Source organism: Littorina saxatilis, linkage group LG17, assembly GCF_037325665.1.
Source record: "Littorina saxatilis isolate snail1 linkage group LG17, US_GU_Lsax_2.0, whole genome shotgun sequence".
NCBI classification, from domain to species: domain Eukaryota; kingdom Metazoa; phylum Mollusca; class Gastropoda; order Littorinimorpha; family Littorinidae; genus Littorina; species Littorina saxatilis.
The window spans coordinates 35,369,187-35,395,118 of record NC_090261.1 but is presented as its reverse complement, the minus strand read 5'-3'; the positions used below and the strand labels follow the sequence as shown (position 1 = coordinate 35,395,118).

The 25,932-nt window shown below is 41.9% G+C and overlaps 2 protein-coding genes across 3 annotated transcripts in view; one reads left to right on the top strand and one right to left on the bottom strand.

Moving 5' to 3' along the window:
* The window catches only part of LOC138953537 (poly [ADP-ribose] polymerase 1-like), a 58,191-nt gene extending 46,265 nt beyond the window's left edge, over nt 1–11,926 (bottom strand). The window contains exons 1-5 of the mRNA XM_070325376.1: nt 11,679–11,926; nt 9,097–9,241; nt 8,069–8,178; nt 5,223–5,362; nt 4,692–4,772 (exon numbers count right to left, since the gene is read on the bottom strand). Of these exons, the coding sequence (XP_070181477.1) occupies nt 4,692–4,772; nt 5,223–5,362; nt 8,069–8,178; nt 9,097–9,241; nt 11,679–11,798 (596 nt within the window). The 5' untranslated portion in view covers nt 11,799–11,926. The remainder of the gene's footprint in view (nt 1–4,691; nt 4,773–5,222; nt 5,363–8,068; nt 8,179–9,096; nt 9,242–11,678) is intronic.
* Nucleotides 11,923–25,868, top strand: LOC138953543 (protein YIF1B-like). Of its 2 annotated transcripts, none has more exons than XM_070325384.1 (9): nt 11,923–12,264; nt 15,849–15,986; nt 17,011–17,150; nt 17,740–17,844; nt 18,430–18,508; nt 19,268–19,325; nt 19,811–19,966; nt 20,990–21,083; nt 21,752–25,868. In XM_070325384.1, exons 1-9 carry the CDS (start codon nt 12,237–12,239, stop codon nt 21,911–21,913), a joined length of 960 nt encoding a protein of 319 aa, XP_070181485.1. In that variant the 5' UTR covers nt 11,923–12,236; the 3' UTR covers nt 21,914–25,868. The 2 variants fall into 2 exon arrangements, with proteins under 2 accessions (XP_070181485.1, XP_070181484.1); XM_070325383.1 differs by having other exon boundaries at nt 11,923–12,282.
* The last annotated feature ends 64 nt before the right edge of the window (nt 25,869–25,932 follow it).

Genomic DNA, 25,932 nt, shown 5'->3' with positions numbered 1-25,932 from the left:
ACCCGGGGACGCGCTGGGTTGGGGGTGGTCGCCCCACTGAAAATCCCACACTGGGTTAAGAAAGATCAGCCTGTCCCAGCCGTGAAGCTGCAACGCCTGCGGGTCCCCGTGCGGAATGCCCGACCTGGGTTGAACCAGGTCGCCCTTTCGAACACCTAGAGGAATGGGTGGACGAACCGCCATGCGCACCAGATCTGGATACCAATGTTGACTGGGCCACCGCGGGGCCACCAGAACCAACGCTGGCTTTTCTATGTCTGCTTTCCGCACCACCTTGCCTAGCAGGCAAAACGGAGGGAAGGCATAAGCCTGCAGACCCGACCAATCCAGATCCAGCGCATTCACGGCCCAAGCTAGAGGGTCCGGAAACGGAGAGACAAATAAGGGGAGACGAGCCGAGAATCTCGTTGCGAACAGATCGATGGGAGGCTTGTGAACCTGCACCCAAAGACGATCCAGAGCCTGATGGGAGAGAGTCCATTCTGAGTGCAGGACCTTGCTCCCCCTGCTGAGGGAGTCGGCCAGGACATTGAGAGAGCCCCTCAGGTAAACAGCTGACAGCCGAATGTTGTGAGTGCTGCACCAGACCAGTAACCGACACGCGCTGTTCGACAGAACCTGAGAGCGCGAGCCCCCCTGGCGATTTATGTAAGCCGCTACCGTCGTGTTGTCCGTGTGTACCAGAACATGACTGTTTGCCAGCAGAGGCAGAAACGAACGCAGGCCGAGTGCCACAGCCTCCAGCTCCAGAACATTTATGTGCAGAGAGGCCTGACTGGCGTCCCACACCCCTGAAGCAGTCTGGTCTGCCAAATGAGCCCCCCAGCCCGAAAGCGAGGCGTCCGTGAAAAGATTGTTCTCCGGTGCAGGGAGAACAATAGGGACACCCTGTGACACCCAGGGGAGAAGCCATATGCTCGTTGTACGACTGAACCAAGCACCCAACTCGATCAAGCAATTCCAGCCTTGAGTCGCTTGGTCCCACTGCGCTTGGAGCGCTGCTTGAAAGGGCCTCTTGTGGACTCTTCCCAGAGGGACAACAGTGGCCATGGATTCCATCTGCCCTAAAAGGGAAGTCAACTCCCGAGCCGTAGACAGATTCTTTCCGTAAAGAACACGGATAGCCTCCTGCAACTTGTCCACCCTCTTTCGAGCAGGACGGACTGACCAGTTCAGTGTATCGAACTCCATCCCCAGGTACGTGAACTGCTGGGAGGGCACCAACTCCGACTTCACTAGGTTGGCTGTGAAGCCGAGCTGAACCGCTAGACTGAGCACCCTCTGAGTGTGCGTATTGCAAAGGACCTGGTCTTGATGCAGAATCAACCAGTCGTCCAAGTAGGCTCTCAGACGCACACCCTCCTGCCTCACGAGGGCACAGAGCTGACGCACGACCATCGTGAAAATCCAAGGGGAGAGAGACAGACCGAACGGGAGCGCCCGAAACTGAAAGATCCTCTCTCCCCAGCGGAAACGAAGCCATTTTCTGTCTGCCACATGCATCAGCACGTGAAAATAAGCGTCGGTAAGGTCTATAGACGTGACCCAGTCCCCCGGCCGAAGGGCTTCTCTCACTGAGGCAGGCGTTTCCATCGTGAACTTCACGACACGCAGGAACCTGTTCAATGGCGACAAATCCAGAACAGGCCTCCACGCACCCGAGGCTTTGGGTACTACAAACAACCTGCCGTAAAAGCCTGGGGACCTGTGATCGATCACCTCCTCGATCGCGCCTTTTGAAAGGAGTGCAGCGACCTCTCCCTGAATAGCTGCTTTGGCCTCCGCGTCTCGCGGAAACACAAAAGGCGGCGGTATCCTGGACAGCGGTGCCTTCCCGTCTGCCCAGAGAAGACGAAATCCCGAACTGATCACCCCCAAAATCCACTGGCTGGACACCAAACGAATCCAGGCAGCGATGGCCCTGGAGGGGCCGCCCGCCACCACCAAGGTGGGGGCTAACGGGGCGATCTGCTCGGGAAGACATCATTGGGGGTGAGGCTTACGCCCCGACCCCCTAGAACCACCAAACGAACCCCTCTTCTGATAAGGGGCGCCACGCCCCCTGCCTCGAGAAGAGGAGTTCTGGTTCTGACTCTTGCCACCGCCCGAGAACGAAGGCTGAGCCTTGTTCTGCTGCTGAGGCTTACTCTGTGGTTTTTGAAAGCCCTGATGGGCGATCCTGGCAATCGCCAAATCCCTGGCGTCCTGGGTCTCTTTTTGCAACGCATCAAGAGACGAACGACTTATCAGTGAGCCGTCCTCAAAGGGAGAGAACCTCAGACTATCGATAGTTCCCTTGTCCCTGATCTTTGAGCCACTCAGAAAGGCAGCTCTGCGCGAAAGAATCGCATGAGTGTACAGCTTGGCTGAAAGCCCCATTTGCTCACGAGAGACCCTGGCTAAGGTAGCCAACAGCGTTGTAACGTCTTCAGCAGAAGCGTCATAACGAAACTCAAAAGGCTCAAGACTTGACGCAATCGACCTTGACAAAGACCGTTGCAGTGACTCAGAGACCGAGGCCAATTCTAAAAGAGATCTCCCTGTCTCCTCTAGCGCCAACAGAGAGCCCTCCGCGTAGGGCACAGGCCTGTCTTTGCTATAACCGTCTTCCCTGAGAGACGCCAGATCCGGCGTAACAGGCAGAGCCGCTCTAGGAAGAGCAAAAGACTCCACCAAGTCAACAGGCTGCGGCCCCAGCCTGAAATTGCGGAGAGCCGCTGCACCAGGCACCACTTGACCTGTCTGAGCCAGCCACGACGTGGCCGAATCAGGTGCATCCCCATGTTGAACCAACAAAGGCATCGGGGCCACCTGACTATGCGACTGAGAATTCTTCTTCAAAACTTTCGACATCTCATACGCAACAGCGGGCGATTCGAGAAACTTGAAAGAACATTTCTTCTCTTTCGCACTGCGAAAGTCTCCAAGTGCAGAGGGAGGAGGAACCACAAAAGACTTAGATTCCACCACCCCCTCTTCAAAATATCTTGAAGCCGTCTCAGCCGCAGATGCCACTGCATCAGAAAGCCTAAACGGAATCTTGAATTCGGTACCTTCGACTGCTGCGGAAGCACCGTCTTCAGAACAGCCATCCGGCAAAACCATGCCATCCGTCAGCTGGCCCCCTGCTTGACTGCCATAGTCAAACAAAGAGCCAGCCACACTGCCCCCTTCCTGCCCCCCGGGCGGAAGCGAAAGACGCGCACCCGTACCACAATCTAAAGAAGCGGTTGGTTGCGACAAATCTTCCGTTCGCTCTCCAAGGTTCTTGACCGCCACCGACCTGCTGCCAATGCAGTCAGAGCCAGCCTCAGCTTCAGAACTTTCACCCACAAAGCCAGAGCCCGGAGTTACTTTTTCTTGGAAACGCTCTACCCTTTCTCCGGAGAACCCGGATACTTGGGTAGAAGACATACCTTTAATGTGGCGAGAACCACCAGCAGCCGGGCCGCACGCCACCAGAGTAGGCCTGGTACCATCCTGAGACGCATGAACCTCAGCCCGAGTAACAGTGGCCGAAGGCAAAGGGCGAACGTCGGCCAGAGACGACACACCAGCCACACCCGCAGGCAGAGACCGGAACTCCGCCCGCGTGGACGCCACCTCCTCCGCCAAAGACGAGACCTGTGAGCTTAAAGAAAGTAACAGAGACGCCACGTCCACAGACGCAAGGCCGGGAATCACAGACACCGAAGCCGCCTTAGCGGGCTTATCAGCACGAGACAACTTGTCTAAAGTTTTATCAGTGGGCTTATCAGCACGAGACAACTTGTCTAAAGTTTTATCAGTCACATTCGCCGAAGTAGGCATGTCAATCAAAACATCGGTAATCTTTTGCAACGACGGTTCCAGAACCGAAACATGTGCCTGGCCGGGAGCATAAGCTTTCCTAGGCGTTTTCTTAGAAGGCGAAGACTCAGCAGCTACTTGCTTAGACGAGTGCCGCTTCTTGGCGCTATCCGCCATGACCAAAACAACTCACGAAAAATTTTGTAAACAAGAAAATTTTCACAAGTTCAAATTACAGGTCAAAACGCCCACAAACACAAACAAAAAACAAGAACGACCTCACCTCAATATGTAGAGAAGCGAAGACAAGCTAGAAGAAACCAAGAGGTAAATGACCAAGTCCGCAGACGAAGTGTCAAAAGGCTGAACACAGCCAGAGCGTACAAAAACGCGACCAGTCTCACTGCTCGCTGAGTATGGAATGATGCATATGGAGGCGTATGCGCGCGCATACGGAAGTCGGAAGTATGTATTAATATGGCCTTATGGGATTGGTCACTCTTTTTTTAGAGGGGCTTCCCTTGGTTACCAAGGGGATGCGTACAGCGTTACCGGCACTGAACTAGGGTTAATTGCTATATGTGAGTTGGGTAAGATATGTAATTTAATTTACTTAATAAAATGTACCAAACACAAATGAGAAAGCATCGTTCAGCTGTGAGAATAAACACATTGATCAACTTTACAAAACTTTGATAAAAACCCACCATATAGTTTTTTTTATTACAGTCAAACCTGCCAATAACAACCACCGAAGGGACCAACAAAAATGGATTGTTATAGACCGGTGGTCGCCATGGAAAGGGAATTATACTGAAAAAACAACTCCTCAGGGATCCTTTGGGGTGGGCAGAAAGTCGTTATGGAGAGGTCGTCTCCACGGCAGGTTCAACTGTACTTACTTCCCATCTTTCTCTCCCTTGCCCATTTTCTCAATCAGCTCATCCTTGTCTTCTTGCTTCAGGTTCTTGAAGCCAGTGACTCTGAAAAATGGAGACAGATTTAAATTAAATGAATACATTAATTGACATGTTAAGGGATTACTGGGGGATGATGTACAGCTTACGAAAAACAACATCAATAGCAAACACGCACCGATACAGCAGTGACACTAAAATATGTTTGCTGTATCACGCTCCAGTGAAAACACAAACCAAAGAATGGGACTAAATTTAGACCAAATAATCAGATAGACTGCCAAATCAAGACACACAAAAAAAGAAAAGTTCACTGGTATTGATCAAGGCGACTACTACTGCGTACTATGCACATTATTCCAACAAGGTGACTATTTCCACAACGGCGAGCTGTTAATCAAATCAAGCACTTCGCTCATGTTTGAAAAGGCAACATCGACATCATGTGGCGCGGGGAGCTGTTGTCTAATACTGTCTCTGGGTAGTAGCGGGTTAAATTTATAGTTCAAAGCTTACTTGTCTGGGTTGAGGTCAGACGTGAACCCAAGTTCATCTCTCTTGTCCACAAAGCAATCTATATGATGCCAGGCTTCCTGGGGTCCATAAAGCTTGGACCTCACTGAATCGTAGTCCTTCTTGGAGATTCGGACGGCATCCTGAAAAACACCAGTTCAATACATGTACAGTGGAACCCTCTTTTACGACCTTTAGAAATCTGAAAAAACAAGGTCTTAAAAGGGAGTTAGTCTTAAAATAGAGGTAAATTTACAGAAGTTATAATCAGAAAATCTGAAAAAGGAGGGTTTTAAAATGGAGGAAGCCCTAAATTGGAGGGTCTTAAAACAGGGGTTCCTTCTCAAAGTCATCACAGCCAACATATAATCTACATGGAGTCTTTTTCTTTCTAACTTTCATGGCATTCTGAAAGGTGTCTGTCCTAGTGGAAAACACAGTCATGTCCAGTTCAGAGTTATCAACAACACGTGCAATACAAAATAACAGCAAGCAGCAAAACAACAAGATAAATAAAACGGCTGTTGCCTTTCACAAGCGTCGCCACTGCAGCTCAAAAAGGAAACGTCCATATTTGTTCGACTGTACCAGATACATATATATATTTATATATACTGTTCAAAAAAAGAAACGCATAGTTGCTACTTGCCAAATTTGTTTTATTTTTCGAAAAAATTAACAGAAAATCCAATATTTAGATTATTTGTTTGAAATTTGGTATGGACACAGTTGAATGCACACACAGTTCATTTGCATCTTCAAATCAATCAGTCAATCAATACGATTGGGTGCCGAGGCTGTCAAGTCAGTAGGGGGTGTGACTGCCTTGAGCAGCAACAACTGCCCGGCACCTTCTGGGCATGGACTGGATCAGATGCCGGATATCTTGCTGTGGGATGGTGTCCCACTCCTCCTGAAGTGCCTGCAATAGATCGCGGTGATTTGCCGGCGCTTCTTCTCGCCTGCACACACGTCTGTCCAATTCATCCCAGAGGTGTTCTATCGGGTTCATGTCTGGCGACATGGATGGCCAGGGAAGCACCTGGACATGGTGGTCGGTGAGGAACTGGGTGGTGAGTCGTGCTGTGTGCGGGCGAGCGTTGTCCTGCTGGAATATGGCATCCTGGTCAGCCAGAAGAGGAAGGGCGTGTGGGCGCAGAATTTCCTCCACGTATCGCTGGGCAGTTATGCGCCCTTGGACGTGCACCAGGGTGCTCCTTCCAGCGGTATTGATCGCCCCCCACACCATGACGCCTCCACCACCATGAACGGGTGCCTCATCCACACAGTTGGGCGCGTAACGTTCGTTTACTCTCCGGTAGACCCTCCTCCGACCATCATGTCGCTGGAGCAGGAAGTAGGACTCGTCGCTGAACCACACGTGTCTCCAGTGATTCCGGACGGTCCAGCGAAGGTGCTGGTTGCCCCACTGCACTCGGTTCTGGCGATGGCGGCGGGTGAGGACAGCTCCTCTGTGAGGTCTGCGAGCTCTCAAACCAGCTTCATGCAGGCGGTTCCGCACGGTCTGGTCAGATAATCGGTGTGGCCCGGGGAGAGCCTGGACAGAAGATGAGGCCGACAGGAAACGATTCCGGAGGTGGCGGAGCTGTATGAAGCGGTCGTGAGCAGCAGTTGTCGCCCTTGGTCTTCCCGCTCGTGGCAAGTCAGCAACGGAGCCAGTGGCTTGAAACCTGACCCACAGTCTACTGATGGTGCCCTGGGACACGTGGAAGTGCCTGGCGATTGCACTTTGACTTTGGCCTGCTTGTAAACGACCCAATGCAATTTGGCGGTCTTCTCTGCTCAATCGGGCCATCTTTCGTCGCTGAATTGTCGTCTGATTTCTTTGTGGCGAACAATCCGCTTTTATGGGTTTTGGAAGACATGGTGAGAGCTCAATATTCCCCGAGTTTCACGAGATTACACTGAAGCATGACGAGTGGTCATGCCAAATGAGCAATTTTGACATTGTAGCCACTGATAACGCATGCGTCACGTGCAGAGCTCACTTGTGGCAATGGACGAAAGGTCGACGACCAGATAAACATTTTCTGCAGTTTGGTGGATATCCTTGTAGCCATATAACTAAATTAACCAAATATTACAAGCTATGCGTTTCTTTTTTTGAACAGTATATATGTAATACACAAAAAATACATGAAAAACTTTTATTCATCTTTAGTTTAAAGGCACAGTAAGCCTCCCGTAAACCATCACAGATACTGTCAGGCTTTTACATACAGTATAAACACTCTTCCATTTGAACGCTCACCAAACAGGAACATCCTAGGTGCCCTAGGTGATCAGAATTGTACTGATCTTGTCTTGATGAAAAAAGAATTCTTTTATCATTTAAGAATGTTTGTGTAACAAGCTGTCAATTTATTATTTAGACTTTAAAAGTTAGGTCTAGCACCAAAACGCACCACGGTCCAATTGTCTCTGAGCAATCGGCACAAAATTAATTCTTTAAAAATTGCTCGCTCTTTACGTAGGGCACCTAGGATGTTCCCGTTTGGTGAGCGTTCAAATGGAAGGGTGTTTGTACTGTGTGTAAAAGCCTGACAGTATCTGTGATGGTTTACGGGAGGCTTACTGTGCCTTTAAGAGAAGAATATGACTTCCTCGGACAATAGTAGCTATCTCCAGATGACCTAAAATTTTAAAAAATCTTGTGTATAACTAATTTGGTCTCATTCATCTTTAGTTTAAGAGAAGAATCCGAATTCCTCTGACAATAGTATCTCCAGATGACCTAACATTAAAAAAATCATGTGCATAACAAATTTGGTCTAATTCTAAATGGAAAAATACAGAATTACATTAATCTCTTTGTAGTGGTGTCGTACCTTCTCTATTTTTGACTCACAACCTCGGCAGGTGCTGCGACTGGACTTGGCGTACTCCACAGTGAAATCTTTGTAGTAGTCAGGGTCAGCATCACCAGATGCACCGGCCCCTGTTGAATACATTGACATGTAAACCTCAGTGAAAACAATTTAACAATTACAAACATGTATCAGATTTGTTTTATAAATATGCAGAAAATAATACAGTGAAATCTTTGTAGTTGGCAGGGTCTGCATCACATCAAAGAGAAATATGGTGGCATGTAATCCACAGTGAATACAAACATGGCTTTCTTCATGAAAGATTTCAATACAGTACATGTACTCCGAAAAGGCAACATGTACTTTAGCTAAGATGTTAATCTTCTAAAAAATCAAACATAATCTGGAAAATAAATATTAAACTACAAATACAAAAATAATGACACATCCCTCCCTTCCCCCAAAAAATTACATAAAATGTTTCATCAAACAAGTTTTCCTTAATAACAAGAACAGGACACTTATGCTTGCCCCTGTGACCTTGTATTGTGGGGAGCCTGTATCAGTGTATGCCATCCTGTGATTTATGATCTGAGAAACAAGGGGAAGTAAGTGCTCTTAAGGCCAACAAAAAAAATAGGGTAGGAAGGTAGGCAATCACTTTTTTTTTTAAACTTTTTTTTCTAATGTGTACAAATTAAACCTACTTGACAGGGAAATAAGTGTGCGACTCGGGCGCTTTCGCTTTCATTGCGTTTTCTGCACTCGTTTTCTTGTGTGTTTTTTGACAAATGTAATAAAAAGTTACAGGGTCGGCCCCTTAAAATAGGGTAGGTCGGGTTACCGTAACCACACCTATTTTTTTTTTTAGGCCTAATCAATGTACACAACATGTGCTACAAGAGTAGGTGAGAGTTATGCGGAGACAATCCCCTGGCAACTGAGAGAATAACAAGCAATGAAATGAACAAGGGAATTTCTTCTGTGATTTATGAATCTCATAATTGGTTCTTAGTTGGATAACATATATTGCAGTAACAATTTACCTCCAAGATTTTCCTTGACTTTCTGCTGGTCTTCCCAGCGCAGGGAGTGAAACCCATGGATCTCGTCTTCACTCTGAGGACGGCCACGCTTCCAGAAACACTTGAAGTGGAACCAGTTAGGCACTTTCCCGTCAAAGTGGGGAGACTGATAAAAGGGGAAAGAATGTCTTTTTACACAGTAAACAATGATCAGCAGAAATAACACAAACAAACGGGTACCTATAAAGGGCGAAAAGACAACTAAAGACGGCTAAAGACAGCTAAAGACAACTAAAGACGGCTAAAGACAGCTAAAGACAAATAAAGACGGCTAAAGACAGCTAAAGACAACATGAATTATTTCAGAATTTGTGTGTAGCTATTTTTTTTAATGTTTTCCCACCCCTCGATCGTTCTTATTCATTTATTTATTTTGTGTGTGTGAACTCAATAAAAAAAAAGTCTTTTAAATTTGTCATTTTGTTGTTGATTTGAGTGAGTGAGTGATAGTTCACTCAAACCAGAAGGAAAGAAAAAAATGATGGTACAACTTTCAGTTTGGAGTGGAGTGCTCAGTCTGATGACACCTGTTCACTCAAACCAGAAGGAAAGAAAAACAAGTCGCGTAAGGCGAAAATACAACATTTAGTCAAGTAGCTGTCGAACCAGAGACTATAGAGTATACTCTACAGTCTCTGGTCGAACTCACAGAATGAAACTGAACGCAATGCAACGCAGCAAGACCGTATACTCGTAGCATCGTCAGTCCACCGCTCATGGCAAAGGCAGTGAAATTGACAAGAAGAGCGGGGTAGTAGTTGCGCTGAGAAGGATAGCACGCTTTTCTGTACCTCTCTTCGTTTTAACTTTCTGAGCGTGTTTTCAATCCAAACATATCATATCTATATGTTTTTGGAATCAGGAACCGACAAGGAATAAGATGAAAGCGTTTTTAAATTGATTTCGAAAATTTAATTTTGATCATAATTTTTATATTTTTAATTTTCAGAGCTTGTTTTTAATCCAAATATAACATATGTATATGTTTTTGGAATCAGAAAATGATGGAGAATAAGATGAACGTAAATTTGGATCGTTTTATAAAAAAAATAATTTTTTTTACAATTTTCAGATTTTTAATGACCAAAGTCATTAATTAATTTTTAAGCCACCAAGCTGAAATGCAATACCGAAGTCCGGGCTTCCTCGGAGATTACTTGACCAAAATTTCAACCAATTTGGTTGAAAACTGAGAGCGTGACAGTGCCGCCTCAACTTTCACGAAAAGCCGGATATGACGTCATCAAAGACATTTATAAAAAAAAAAAATGAAAAAACGTCTGAGGATATTATACCCAGGAACTCTCATGTCAAATTTCATAAAGATCGGTCCAGTAGTTTAGTCTGAATCGCTCTACACACACACAGACAGACAGACAGACACACATACACCACGACCCTCGTCTCGATTCCCCCCTCTATGTTAAAACATTTAGTCAAAACTTGACTAAATGTAAAAAGCAGAGTGCTCAGTAACCACTGAGTACATCAGCCAACAAGTCCCAGCTTAGTAGGCATTCAGTTCAAATGACCAGCATGGCCAGCAGAAAGAAGAAAAGAGATGATAGAGGCGGGGAAGGAGAAGGAGAAGAAGTGGTCGATTTTGGTTCCCAATGCAGGAGGCCGGAGACAGGTAGCAGGAAACGACATCGGCGTGATCTGTCTGTTGATGATGAGATACTGGACATAAATTATAATGTTGCTTCAGTTGATATTGTTCGTCATCAAACTGCATCGCTATTATTTGAAACATTCTTAGACATTGTTTTTTATCATGTCTGTCGACTCTGAATTCGATTAAAAAAAGCTTGTTTTAGTTGTCTTTAGCCGTCTTTAGTTGTCTTTAGCTGTCTTTAGCCGTCTTTAGTTGTCTTTAGCTGTCTTTAGTTGTCTTTTCGCCCTTTATAGGTACCGCAAACAAACAGAAATTAATAACATCAGTTTTGACTTGCATCAATTAATGATAATAATGAAGCTCCCATACATGGCATGGATGGATCATAGAATAATTCTGTGCTTTCCGTGCTGTATACAAACTTAGTTCGGAACTAGCCTATACTTTCAGTTTCATTTGTGGGCGCTCATGCCCACGCCTGTCAATGTCATGCTGTTTAGTCTTTAAATGTCAAGGTAATCTTGTCTTGTCTTTCCATTACTGCCCACAATCAACAGTAGTGATTATTTCGGCACTTGATGGGATGTTGCGCAAGTCCAATAAAGCAGCGTTTCCAGCATCCAAAAGTCCATTAAGATTCACAGGTTGGGGAGTATGGGGGGGAGGGGACATGAGTCACAGTGGCTGCTGGTTTTAGTGCGAGGCGCGCGACACAAAGGTGTCGACAGTGCGGGCCTCGACGACAGCTGCTGGTAGAGAGTTCCAGTCCTTCACTGTGCTGGGTAGAAAAGCGGCACTCCGATACTGAGTGCATGATGATGTACAAAATAACAAACAGTAACTAGGAAAAACAACTTGGTGTCCACACCATGTCATAACAGCAGATTAGATCTAGGAGCGAACAGAGTGCCTCACTGACTCAGCCTACCTGAACCATCAACGCCAGTCTCAAGGAGTCTTGGGGGATGTTGTCTTTGCAAAGCTTGCACGATGCTCGTCCACTCTTGGCATACTCTGCCTTGAAAGGCAAATCGGTGTGGTCCGACATCTTGTCACCGAAGTGTGCAGCAACAAAAGTGCCAAGGCTGCAGATTTAAGACCAGAATGGAAACTGACGAATGCCTGGAAAGATATAGCTCTAGCCGGTGTGGCGGGAGACGTAAACAGTTTGCACACGACACGTTTCCTGTCACACGATTTCAGTGCTGTCCCTTACTTCAGAACACTTTTTCTGGCAGAAAACACATATAGTTCGGATCTTTTGGGAAGCAAGCGGTACCTGCTACCAGTCTTTTACAAAACAAATACGAATTAAACCAAAAAGTATCTCAAATTGGAAAGCATCTTGTTCATTGCCTACTTTCACTTTCACTGTGGAGTCTTGGGCAAGCCGAAACCACAAATTTGACCGAGACTCGACCGGAAGCAGTATTGGGTTTCGTGCAAACTTCACGGTTCTGGTGGTTTTCGGACTTCAAACTTGATTATGGACACACCGTCCAGTTTTCGACAGCGTAAGTGTGTTCAATCAGGTAAATTCGGCTGTTGTAACACGTGAGACCTGCATGGAGTCTAGTGTTGCTGGTCATTGTTGTCCTGATCAGTCGTTTGCAGTCGTGTCGTCTGTTAGCTTGGAAGACGTGGCATTTGCCTCTTACAAAAAAAGTCTGTCTTGGGTGCTGTGCCGTGAGAGATTAGTTTGCCACACCTTTGCTTTTTGTTGCAGTTACTTTTTATTTTTGTCAGAAAATGAGTTGAATTGTGTTTATATGTGAATTAAGAAGAGCAGTGTTCCTTCTCCTTGCTTCAGACTTGTGCCAAGTTGTGGTTTCATAGGGCTGCTCAGTGTTCATTTCTTTTAATTAACTGAACCACTTTAACTTCTAACAGTAACACCTCATTGCGCTTTGTATGACTAGTTTGAACCTTCTAGTTCTACTAGTTATAGCATCCCCCCAGTCCCCATGAGGGCCCAGTATTTATAATTCTGTTTTGCTACTGCTAGCCCATCAACCTCACCTTATAATTATTTATTAGGGGTATACCTTGGGTGTGTGTTTTTTTTTTAACCTTTACAGGAACTGTCCTTGATAATTGTTTTTTCCTTCTTCTTAGAATATATATGTGTTTTATTATCAAACACACACACACATGCATGCACGCCTGCACACACACAGAAACTGCTGGTACTGATATGCATATGGGTGCGTCTCAGAATCTCGTCCTCTGTTTGTGACATTATCACCAAAAGTAAAATCTTCCCAGAAAACTTTGATAATACTATTTACACACTTCTCAGGGTGTACCTTTTCAGTTTAAACAAGAAAAAATATAACATTGCCTTTAGTTTGCCATATATATTGAGCATTATTTGGACCATGTGTGCAAAATCACCCGTGTAACATGGAAACAATAAAAGACAACAAAACTGCATTTATAAGGCTGAAAACGACTTTTATTCAGTTATTATTGTTGAATCACAAGCCATTATAGAGTTCAATATGAAATGACTACATGCAAACAACAAAATAATGGTTTTTTCAAAGTTCCATGCATTCGTCAAAATTTCAATACAAAAATGAAAATTAATTAATGATATCCTGATCAGAACATGTTGATACATGGCATTCATTCAGTCTTATTGACATTTAACCTTCACAATAGCATATATATATACAAAGATTTGTTGCTCTAAGACAAAATGTTAGAAAGTTATCCCAAAAGAATGCAAAATGGTCACCGATGTAACATGGAAACATCACTTTTGTAACAAAGAAACGGTTATGCTTTTTCCAACAAACTTTACTAAATGAAGCTAATTTTGCAACCAGATTCTTCTTAGGTAAAATGCCAAACACTAAAACAGGAACAGAAAGAAAAAAAGCTGGACAAAATCAAGCAAACTTTGCCCCAAAAAAGAGAAACATTAATGAAAAGTTCATCACCGACGTAACTCGGAAACGTAACTCGGAAATTTAATTTTGATCATAATTTTTATATTTTTAATTTTCAGAGCTTGTTTTTAATCCAAATATAACATATTTATATGTTTTTGGAATCAGGAAATGATGTCAAATAAGAAGAACGTAAATTTGGATCGTTTTATATATAAAAAAAAAATATTACAATTTTCAGATTTGTAATGGCCAAAGTCATTAATTAATTTTTAAGCCACCAAGCTGAAATGCAATATCGCAGTCCGGCCTTCGTCGAAGATTGCTTTACACAAATTTCAATCAATTTAATTGAAAAATGAGGGTGTGACAGTGCCGCCTCAACTTTTACAAAAAGCCGGATATGACGTCATCAAAAGTATTTGTCGAAAAAAACGTCCGGGGATATCATACCCAGGAACTCTCATGTCAAATTTCATAAAGATCGGTCAAGTAGTTTAGTCTGAATCGCTCTACACACACACACGCACAGACAGACAGACACACACACACGCACAGACAGACAGACACACACACACACATACACCACGACCCTCGTTTCGATTCCCCCTCTATGTTAAAACATTTAGTCAAGTTTTGACTAGGTGAAATCGAAAGAAAAACTATTATTAACAAATGTTTAGCCTAATTTTTCACTTCATAAAATATCATAGCAGCAAAAACTCACCTTTTTCTCAAGAACCTTGGGTGTTGATCACTGTCGTAACAAAATCACAGACTTCGGAAACATTCTCGAAATCTTTCTTCGCTGCTGGAAGCTGAACTATTTCTCTCTGTAACTGCGCATGCGTAGTCACCCGCACCTCTAAGTCACTACGCGCAAAATAGTTCTAATCTTTCTTCAAAACTCTGAACATTATTTGCAAAACCGTTCACCATCGTAACTGAATTTTGAAGAAGCATGTCATATTGCGCAACTTTCAACTTAGTTTGCAGATGCAATTTTGAGAAAATAATACTTAAATAACATTTAGCTTAGCGATTTTCTATGCCCTTTCATGTCAAGATCGTGTTGAAGATGAATATGCAAATTCTAAAGTTCAAATTTAGGACTTGTTGCTGTTGCACGCGTGTGGAAACCTATGTTACGACAGTGATGGCAAACTTTCAAGCGATTAATTTCGTTTAAAAAAACAATTCTGTGGACAAAATAACATTTCAACTGTCAAGTACACTTAAACCAAACACACATAACAAGAATAGCAGTCCTTGGACATTCTAAACGATTCTTGTAGTGAGGTGCAAAACTAGTTGATGGTTCATGTCACAGATCAGACCTCCATTTTTCACGCATCCAATCATTTCTTTCGCAAAACAACCTTCATAATAATCATGCAAAATACTCAGTTTTGTTTGTACTATTTCTTTATTCATTTTACTTCTCAAAAATACCAATATCATGATTTAAAATTCAGTATGTTTCAATTGTGGGCTAATTTGATTATGGCACACACAAAAGGTTCAGTTTCTGAGACGCACCCAGGTATATTTGTCCATGTACTGGAAAAAGATCATTTTTGGTCTTCACCTTTGATATTTTGTGTGTTTATTTATGTTTTTAACATGAAGTTTATGTTACAACTTACATGCCCAACTATTTATTGTGTTCCACTTCAAGTGCATATATATGGCTTTATCAGATGTTTAAATTATGCTGTTTTTGATTTTAAAATGTATACTTTAAGTTGGTTTTGGTGTCAAATACCTTCCAAGATCATACATTGATTTTCAGGTGTGTGTGTGTGTGACAATTAATAAAACTCGCAATATTTCTCCTTTGGAACAGTATAATTACAAAACTGGCGATGTTTGATGCTTAAATACCCGTGTGACTTGGAATAATAGGCCGTGAAAAGTAGGCTATGCGCCGAAATGGCTGCGATCTGCTGGCCGATGTGAATGCGTGATGTATTGTGTAAAAAAAAGTTCCATCTCACACGGCATAAATAAATCCCTGCGCCTTAAATATGTGCGCGATATAAATTGCATTAAAAAAAAATTTAAATAAATCCCTGCACTTAGAACTGTACCCACGGAATAAGCGCGATATAAGCCTCATATTGATTGCTTGATAAATGAATGAGCCTGACCAAAGCAATCATTGCAATAAATGAAGGAACTGTCAAGTGCAGCTTCTGTTTCAGCGGGGCAGAAAAAACGAGGGAAAGCGAGTAAGGGAGGAGGAGGTGGTTCCCGCCCCCAGTTGTTTGAAGACACAAGCAATAGCCAGCCTGTGCCGCCACCACAGGGCTATGGAATGAACTATGGACAACCACAGTATGGTAAGTGTTATGTATGATAGTGTATGACTATGACTGTTTTTGTTTGTCAATTAGATTATCTTTTCTCACAAAAGTCATTGTTTGTTTCTGGCTGAGACTGAGTAGTAAAAAGGTGAGGATTTCAGAGAAAAATTCTTAGCACATGTATGCAAGGCTTTTTTCTGTCAACCCATTACAATGTGCATCATGATCAAGTCATTAAAAGTTGCATCATTTTCACTAATATCAAAATATCAATCCATGTAGTTCTCATTTGTGACAGTCACAGTCAAACAAATTGTAGTATAGTCCTAATACTATCTATAGATACTTAGGATTCCTTTCTCATTATATAATGATACAGTAAAAATTCAGCTTTCGGCCAAAAAAAAATATTCCTCTGAATATGAATTCATGCAGTTCGTATTCCGAATATTCGTGATCATCTGACAGTCAAAGTTCAAAAAATGGTAGTACTATAGATGATAGGATTCCTTTGTCATTATATAAACTGATACAAATTCAGCTTTCGACCAAAAAAAAACTTGTGTATAGAATTTTCCTCTATCAATTCATGCAGTTCTCATTTGTGATCATCTTACTGTCACAGTCAAACAAATTGTAGTACAGTACTATCTATATGTAACCGAGTGCCGAAACACTACGATCACCTCGGGAAGCGAAGTGCAATCAAACAGGATTGAAAATGTTAGGGCTAATTTCTTAGCCCTATAAAAACTGTTATGCAAACCCGAAGGTTTCCATGAACATACAGACAATCGGAAACCACCAGACCCTATCACAAACAGAATTCTACAATACACCGGTGTTGACTTTAAAGGCCAACAACTCGGGTGCAGAGTCTGCTGTGAAAGGAGCGGTAGCCTCCCCTGTCACATATAGATTCTTACTCTTAGGATTCCTTTCTCATCATACAAATTGATTCTTCTTCTCCTGCATTCCCAGATACAAATTGATCAAATTAAAAATTCAGCTTTCGACCGTATATCTAGACTAAAGGGGATTGTCTCTCTCTGTGCTACAGGCTACGACCCCTCAGGAGGGTACCCCCCTCAGCAAGGCCAGTATCCAGGACAACAGTTTTTCCAGGACCCGATGGCCAGCATGGCCATGCAGTACGGAACCACCCTGGCTGACCAGGGCAAGGATTATGTGCACAAAAATGTGAGTTTTTTTAACAAAATGTTGAAGTGTTTGGTTTTATAATGCGGTCATGAATTGATAAAGCTGGGTTGCATTGAGGTGGAACTGTAAGTTTGGGTCAAGAAGTATAAAATCATCGTCTCTTGAATATTAGTATTATTGCTTTATGAAATAAGAGTAGCAAATATTTTGTGTGTGACGAAAGGTGATTCGTATAAGCATGCACTTTTCTTGTTGTTACAATGATAGGTGCTCAGAACTAGTATGGGATTTTAGCCATGAAAATAGCCTTGTTATTATTATCCTCTCTTTACAACATTTTTTCACGGGGAGTTAGTGGCAGTTTCCATTTGGGTGTGCTAGGATACAAGAACAAGTTTTGATATTTGCAATCATTTTTGCTGGCAGTTTTCCATTTTGGAGGGTGTTCAGATTAAAGTACAGGTCTTGAACTAATGGAGTACAGTGTAGTTCTGCATTCTAAAGAAAAGGTGAAGAAGGCAATACAAAAGAGAGTTACTGAGAAAATGGTTGGTAATATTTTTTTTTCTAATGTAGGACATTTTTGTCGTTGATGAAAGCTTTTTTCATGGTAATGTCTTCTTTGCAGCTGGAGAAATACGTTGCAACATCAAAACTCAAGTACTACTTTGCAGTCGACACAGCATATGTTGGGAAAAAATTAGGCCTGCTTATCTTCCCTTACACACACTCAGTGAGTACAATTCTTATGAAATATGGCCATGTTTGGGGGCGTTTTCCTCTCAAATTTGTGCTTGTTATAATTATTGTTTGAGTTTGGGTTTTTCCTTGACTGACTAAATATCGTAGACAAAAGCATTACATGTGCCTTTCTTAGATAATTAGAATAGCAGTGACGTTAAGTCCTTTAGCAAGTCATTATTCCCATATCTCCAAAAAAATTGTCAGTTCTGGAATTTTGTCTGTTTGTTTGTTAATTCCACTGGAGCAAAATGTTTTGTGTGTGTGTTTTTGTTGGTTTTTTTTTTCTCTCACTTCCTAACTCATACCCTTCAGCTAAATGTTAGTTGATGATTCTCTCTGTCTTGTTTGTCTGTTTGTTTGTTAATTCCATGTTTGTTAGTTCCATTGAACCAAGAGGTTTTTAGCACTTCTCTTATCATACCCTTTAGCTAATTAACTGATGATTCTCTCTGTCTGAATCATACATTCTGCCAAATTTACTGGAATGATGAACGGCAGAATATGAAAGCTTTAATGATGGAGAGAGTCACTGCTATGCCATGCATGCATAATTTCTTCCCCATGCTTTTTTCAGGACTGGTCAATACAGTACAATCAGGATGACCCCATAGCCCCCAGATATGAGATAAATGCACCTGACCTTTATATACCAGGTAACAACCACTGCATTTTGCCCTGTTGGTTTCTTTTTGTGTTGTTTGTTTTGGCAAAGATGTATTCTCTTGGGAATGCTAGTTCATTTAGCTGTTTGAATCCCTTGTAGATTTGAACCTTTTTTTGTGCAATGAATCACTGTGTTTTTGTTTTGGCAAAGATGTATTCTCTTGGGAATGCTAGTTTATTTAGCTGTTTGAATCCCTTGTAGATTTGAACCTTTTTTTGTGCAATGAATCGCTGTGTTTTTGATAAGAAAGGGTTTGACAAAAAGAAAGAAAACATCAAATGCACAATATTACCTGAATTATGTTCTGTTTTACTGTAGGAATGTAATTTAAAACATTACATCAATAAAGAAAAATGTACCGGTACCTGATGCATTTCCTGCAGGAATATGATGACAGAAATCATGTGTCCTGATTTACTTTGAGTTTGTGTGTGTGATTTATGTGGCAATTTCATCTCTGATACAGTAACAGCTGTTCATAGGTGGTTTCTTTAATTCTGTGAAGAATTTACTTCCAAAATTTGTCAACAGATTGCCTTTGGTTTTGCTTGGGGGTAGTAGGTAGAGCGGGGAAGTGTGCTTGGGGGTGGGGTCAAACTGTGAAAACTTCAGCTTTTTCATTGTTTGAGATTGGCTACAATGATCAGCTGTGACATTGTGAGAAGGGTGGATGATGATACATGTTGTTTAACGCCCTCACGGTTAAACGAGAAGGGTGGTTCATATCAATGTCTTTTGTCTGTTTCAGTCATGGCATTTGTGACATATATACTTGTAGCAGGCGTAGTAATGGGTACACAAGCAAGGTATGTTATTATCATGTGAATTATTTCTTGTTTAAATGTAATATATTCTGATGCTATCCTGCTGCGTGAGAACTTATTTGTTAAAATGTGCTGGGAGCACACCTTGGAGTAGATCAAGGGAAGCAATTCCATCATGTGTCTGTGTCTCTTGAAGCTGGACATAAATTTGCCTGTTCCCTGAGTTCTAAATCCATCACATTTTCTAAAAGTTTGCTTAATTTTCACGACAAAATGATTGATTTATTGTATTTGTGAAACAAGATCAGTCAGTTAATATCTTGAATGACAAAAACGGAAGAAACATACTCCACAGATGAATGATTGTGGAAGTGCACCTTTTTTATGAACACGGTTGAAAACTATGTGTGAATTTCAGTTTGTGTATGTGTGTGAGAGAGAGATGTGTGTGTGCATTTGTGTGTGTTGGAAAAACGTGAAAAAATTGTTACAGGGCATAATATGCAATTTAAACAAACTTGTTTTAGGTTTACCCCAGAACAGCTTGGTATTCAGGCCAGCACAGCCCTGGTGTGGATGATCATCGAGTTGCTTGCCACTCTCTTCAGTTTATACATTATGAACCTGAACGCTAATCTCAACTACACAGACTGCCTGGCGTACTCTGGCTACAAGTTTGTGGGGTACGTTTGCTTTAAGATTGATACGCTGTGGTCCCTCTGTGGTTGTTTTTTTTTTTTTTTTGGGGGGGGGGGGGGAGAGAGAGAGAGAGAGAGAGAGAGAGAAAGAAAAGAAAGTTGTTTTTGTATGTCGAAAAACAAAAGGGATCTTTACCCTTACCAAGACAAAGAGAGCACAATTTCGAGGTTTTTGAGGTTTCTTCAACACCACATTTAGGGACAGGAAAGTGTGGGTTTTTTAAACCAAAACATAGAGGGAAATAACTCCAGTCAAAAGAAAGAAGAAAATTCAGGCAAGGAAGTGGTTATATTTAGCATGTTTTGAAAAAGAGGGAGACTTGAAGATACGGGTAAATATCACAGACGTCATGGAGAAAAAATTGTAGCAGAGCAGATGGCAGAGATGTTAGAACAGAGACTGATAACAGAGATCTTCCCATAACAGAAGTGTTGGGTCCTGAGGTTACGTTCATTTTGCGACTGAATGATGCATAACACATAAGATAACTTATTGTCCATACAATTCAACAATGGATGGAAAAATGTGGTTCGTCTGCTGTTAAAGATATGAAAACAACCAAGAAGTAAAAACATCCGAAGTACTGCAGATTGACACGCATGCCTACACACACACACACACACACACACACACACACACACACACACACAAACCAACAAACAAACAATTTAACATACCCACATATTGAATAAATATAAATGCATGAATGTGCTCAGTCAGTGTGCGTTTGTGAGAAGAGACTGGTATGTGTGATGCTCACAAATCAGGGGATAATTTAGTGTGGGTGGCTCTGAGGGATGAATCGTGAGCTGTGTTTGACTCGGTGCTTGAGTAATGCGACTAACTCATTTATTAGTTTTTGTTTCTTTTGTCATTTATCGTAGATAGTGAGTGGTGCAACTAACTGGTTTAGTTTTTTCAGTTTGTGTTTGACGTCTTTGGCTTATAACAGTATTTTTATAGAAACTCATTCATTCCTTAAATGAAGTTTTTTCTGTCTTTTTCAGGATGATTTTCAGTTTGCTAGCTGGTCTAGCTTTCCAAGGAACAGGATATTACATTGCTTTGCTGTGGTTTGGGGCTGCTCTTTCCTTCTTCATCGTGAGTTCATATCCTTGTACATGTAGTTAACTTGTCAATCGAAGGGTGAACGGATATTCAAAATTGTGAAAAACTAAGATTTATGCACATGGTGAAAAGCTGGAGATTATTCAGTAATTGTGTTTACAGTGGAACCCTCACCCCTCCTTTGAAAAAACCCAAAACCTTAAAAAGGAGAGAGTTTTAAACTAGGGTTAAATTTAGATAGCTTATGTTCAGAATTCCAAGAAAGCAGGGTCTTTTGAAAAAAACAGGGGGGAGGGGTGTCAGTCAGTCTTAAAAAGGCGGGCCTTGAAAGGGGCATTCCACTGCGCAAAGATGAATCAATTGCGTAGATTTAGCACATTAAAATGCCATTTGCGAAGTCAGTCTAGGCACCACCTGGTGATAAAAATTAGATCATGTTCTCCTTCATTTATTACAATTCTTAACTTCATTGAAGATACAGACAAACCTGCCCTGGCAACCACCTCTCAATAAACAACCACCTGCCCACAACAACTACCCTAAAGCATCGTCAAGGATTTTTTGGCTAAATAATTCACCTTTCCATAGTAACCACCACTTGTGGTCAGTCCCTTGAGTGGTCATTATAGACAGGTTTGACTGTAGTTAAAAGTCTTGATTTCTAGTCTGTTCTCATCAGCACGTTTTCATTTTCTGTACAGGTGCGGACACTTCGGCCCAAGGTGTTACCCCACGCCACTAACGACGACGGCTACACAAAAGGCACCAAACGCAGCCTATACCTCATCATCTCAGTCGCGCTCGCCCAGCCAGTGCTAATGTGGTGGCTTACATCTCACATCATGTTCGGCCGATTGTTTTGAGTCGCCAGTCATCAGTGTCGATCGTCACCGGGTTTTTGTGTCTCTAGCCCTGTCGGTGTTCATGTGATGACTCACAGTTTGCATTTGGGTGGAGGCACTGAATGTTTATTGTGCATGTGAAATAATGGTTATTTTTTGGGTGGGGTGATGAGACATGGGGTGTCATCGATTGAACACGTCACGTTTTGTGGGGAATCATTAAGGCAAGCCTCTGTGTCTTCAGACAAATTTCTGGTTAGGTTGAAAAGGTGAAATTTACCTTTTACATATAACCTGTGCATTTCAGATTTTGCATGAGAGTAACATGAAAACCTCTCTTCTGAATGCAACCATCATGAGAGTTAAGTTTTGAATAAAATCATAACAAATCTTGTGAATAATATTTTTGGTCAAGCAGCTAGCCTGATTACGAATCACATTTTGTTTCTGCACAAGATGTTGATCACTTTTTATCTGTGCTAGATCTAACCTGATTAGGGAACAGCTTTTGCATTGTCTATTTATTTTCTTATTGTATTTATTTATTTTTTGTCAACATACAGAATATCATCACCTTCAGTGTAAGTTTGAGTCTCCGAGAGGTTCTTTCTATCTGTTGCACTTTATTGCAGTGCTGATGCTTCTCTAATTGTTAATCTTGTGAAGGGTTGCGTGGTCAACTGAGTGGTAGTTGCTGATACTGTAAATGCAAATAAACCACATGATTTTGACAGGAAAAGTAAAGTTACAAAAGAGCATTGTAGGTAAATGCCAAAGTAACTCAATGTTGTTGATAACTTGAAACGGCCAGTCACTTCATATTTGATTCATAGGTTTTTTTTCCATGGATTGTTTCTAAGTGCAGTAGGCATATATATATATCGTATTTTGAGAAAACGACTTGAAAAAGATTAGCTTGAGATGCTGTTGATGTTTAATGAAAGAACAACACTTTGGCCACAGCAGATCCGTCATTTTCTTCTTCTTTAAACAGAAAGCTTTCTGTTGACTTTGATTTTTATTACTGTGACAATGTTTTTGATGCTGGGAGAAACCCCCCGCAGGTTAGGGGGAAGAATTTACCCGATGCTCCCCAGCATGTCGTAAGAGGCGACTAACGGATTCTGTTTCTCCTTTTACCCTTGTTAAGTGTTTCTTGTATAGAATATAGTCAATGTTTGTAAAGATTTTAGTCAAGCAGTATGTAAGAAATGTTAAGTCCTTTGTACTGGAAACTTGCATTCTCCCAGTAAGGTAATATATTGTACTACGTTGCAAGCCCCTGGAGCAATTTTTGAGTCACTTGAGAAAAAGTGACTATGTAATCGGTCAGTGTTAGTCTGTCCGGCCGGCCGTCCGTAGACACCACCTTAACGTTGGACTTTTCTCGGAAACTATCAAAGCGATCGGGCTCATATTTTGTTTAGTCGTGACCTCCAATGACCTCTACACTTTAACGATGGTTTCGTTGACCTTTGACCTTTTTCAAGGTCACAGGTCAGCGTCAAAGGAAAAATTAGACATTTTATATCTTTGACAAAGTTCATCGGATGTGATTGAAACTTTGTAGGATTATTCTTTACATCAAAGTATTTACATCTGTAGCCTTTTACGAACGTTATCAGAAAAACAAGGGAGATAACTAGCCTTTTCTGTTCGGCAACACACAACTTAACGTTGGGCTTTTCTCGGAAACTATAAAAGTGACCGGGCTCAAATTTTATGTGAACGTGACTCATTGTGTTGTGAATAGCAATTTCTTCCTGTCCATCTGATGCCTCATATAATATTCAGAACTGCGAAAGTGACTCGATCGAGCGTTTGCTCTTCTTGTTTGATTAGTGCTTTTGTGAACAAGAAACAATTAACAAGTGGCTCTATCCCATCTCCCCCCCTTTCCCCGTTGCGATATAACCTTCGTGGTTGAAAACGACGTTAAACACCAAATAAAGAAAGACAGATGCTGGGAGAATAGCAAGTCAAGCACTTTAAGACGTGTTTAATGTGGAATTAAAAGTATGCTTTGTCTCCGGTTATGGTTCTTTAATCTGTTGGAGAAAATGTGTTTATGTACAGAACAAAATTAAAATGAAGAGAATGTGTATGCTTGAGGAATGCTTGAAATTAAGTTACTTGAAAGACAGTGTCATGAAAGCGGACGTATGACATTTTGCTTTCTGTGATTTGTGAATGTATGCTGATTCTCTCCTTTTCTTTTATAACATTTACTAACCCTTGGTTTTTATGAATTTTCCATGATACTTGTAGAGTGATATAGCGTAGCATGTGATCTCTCACCTGTGCTAAGAATAGTCCTTCCGAGTACAAGTCAGGTAAAACTGTAGATCAACTTCTTTAGCGGACGACTGTGCGTCAACATGTCAAGTCAGCGCTTTATTTCACTGTTGTTTGTAACCCCTACTGAAGCAAGTGATTCGACTTGTGACGTGAGTGAATGGTTGAAAACACTAACTATATACATGCAATAATATGGCTGACCAGGGTTTAGTTAATCAAGTTCCTTAGAATAATTTAGGATCTTAGATGTTTATTTTGTGAATGTTCAAATAGCTTTACTGTTTACTCAAAATAACATTACAATATGGGTTAGAATTGCAGTTTTCTGGGAGGACATCTTCCATAATTGTATAATTCAGAAGTTGTGAAACATCTTTGCTTTGGTTTTCCAGACATTTGCTCACAGTTCTGTAACTCGATTATTATGCCAAAGAAACCCATTATGCTCTTATTTTATTTCGTAATCTTTATTTCAGTTTAGCTGCTTGTTGGTTAAAATCACTGGCTTAGTATATCAGTTAAACCTTAAAAAACAAAACGGAGTAAGAGAAACAGAGATTTAGTAAGCCAGTGTAATGTGCATAGTGCAATTTGAGGTTGCATTATGTTTTGAGAGTCATTCGCTTGCTTTATTTTCTGTTCGAATTGGTGATACATGTACTCTTGATGCTTTTCCAACACTGGCAACAGGGTACATATTTTTGTTTCAGTGATGTTTAGTGAAGAAGTAAAACTACATCTCCGTATTTTTGCATGGTTTGTCACCATATTGGAAGCTTTTTGGCTCACATAAGTGTAGCCTATGCGATGCTAACTTTTGTCTATCTGTGCGTGCGTGCGTGCGTATGTATGTATGTCTGTGGTAGAAACTTTAACATTTGACTGAACACCGAAATACTAATTTTACCTGGTTATTATTCAAGCAACAGCTTCAAAGTATTGAAGCAATGATCAACATTTCGTCGGCACGTATGTAGTTAAAGTATGTATCCAAAGAAAACGGGTGGTGGGGGGTTTTGGGGGGGGTAAAAACAGGTGACTGGTTTGTGTCGTGTGTGGTATGTAGACCAGGTCAAGGGGTCAAGGTTAGGTCAGATCGCGTGAAGGATTGTGGTATAGATACAGTTATCACCGAGCTGCAGTTCGCCGATTCGGAGAAGACGATTTCACATTGTTCAGTTTCGTAGCTCCAGAAAAATAGATAAGGAAGATACCAAAGGAGATTTCCTACAGGTTAATCTGCACAGCGTGTTTCCAGTGTCTGCGCGAGGAAGCGCTGTCGAAAGCGCAGTGTCGATCTGTCCATCTGGCAGTCGTGTCCCCGTAAGTAGGCTACAGACAGATCTAGATCTAGTGTCTCGCACTCTTGCACCGTGTCACCTATGCTGTGTGTGTGTATGTGTGACGGAGTGATTGAGTTTGTGTTACTGTTTGTCGATTTCTTACGTGAGCCTTGAAGGCTTCGCCTCTTGTTTTGTGTGTTGTCACTAACTTGCCTTTGAACAAGTGAAGAGAGAGAGCAGACACCACTTGCTAGAGTTGCTTCCCTTTTGTATAGCAGAAGTTTTCAGTTACTGACATGTTTGGCAGAATGGAAGATGAATGCATTGATGCAGTTGTGGCTTTGATATTTTGTGCATGCCTGCTCATATTTAATATGTATGTGTGCTCAGAATGAGTCTTATTTTGTTTGTTTATTTGTGTGTTTGAGGCAAAAATTGTGACCGAGAGCATGGTCAAGT

Bases quoted from the DNA above. Each gene is read 5' to 3' on its own strand.
- LOC138953543 (XM_070325383.1), top strand. From the start codon at position 12,237: ATGGACACACCGTCCAGTTTTCGACAGCGTAAGTGTGTTCAATCAG. The intron at 12,283-15,848 runs GTAAATTCGGCT...CTTCTGTTTCAG, and splicing joins GCGTAAGTGTGTTCAATCAG to CGGGGCAGAAAAAACGAGGG. The intron at 18,509-19,267 runs GTAACAACCACT...TGTCTGTTTCAG, and splicing joins ACCTGACCTTTATATACCAG to TCATGGCATTTGTGACATAT.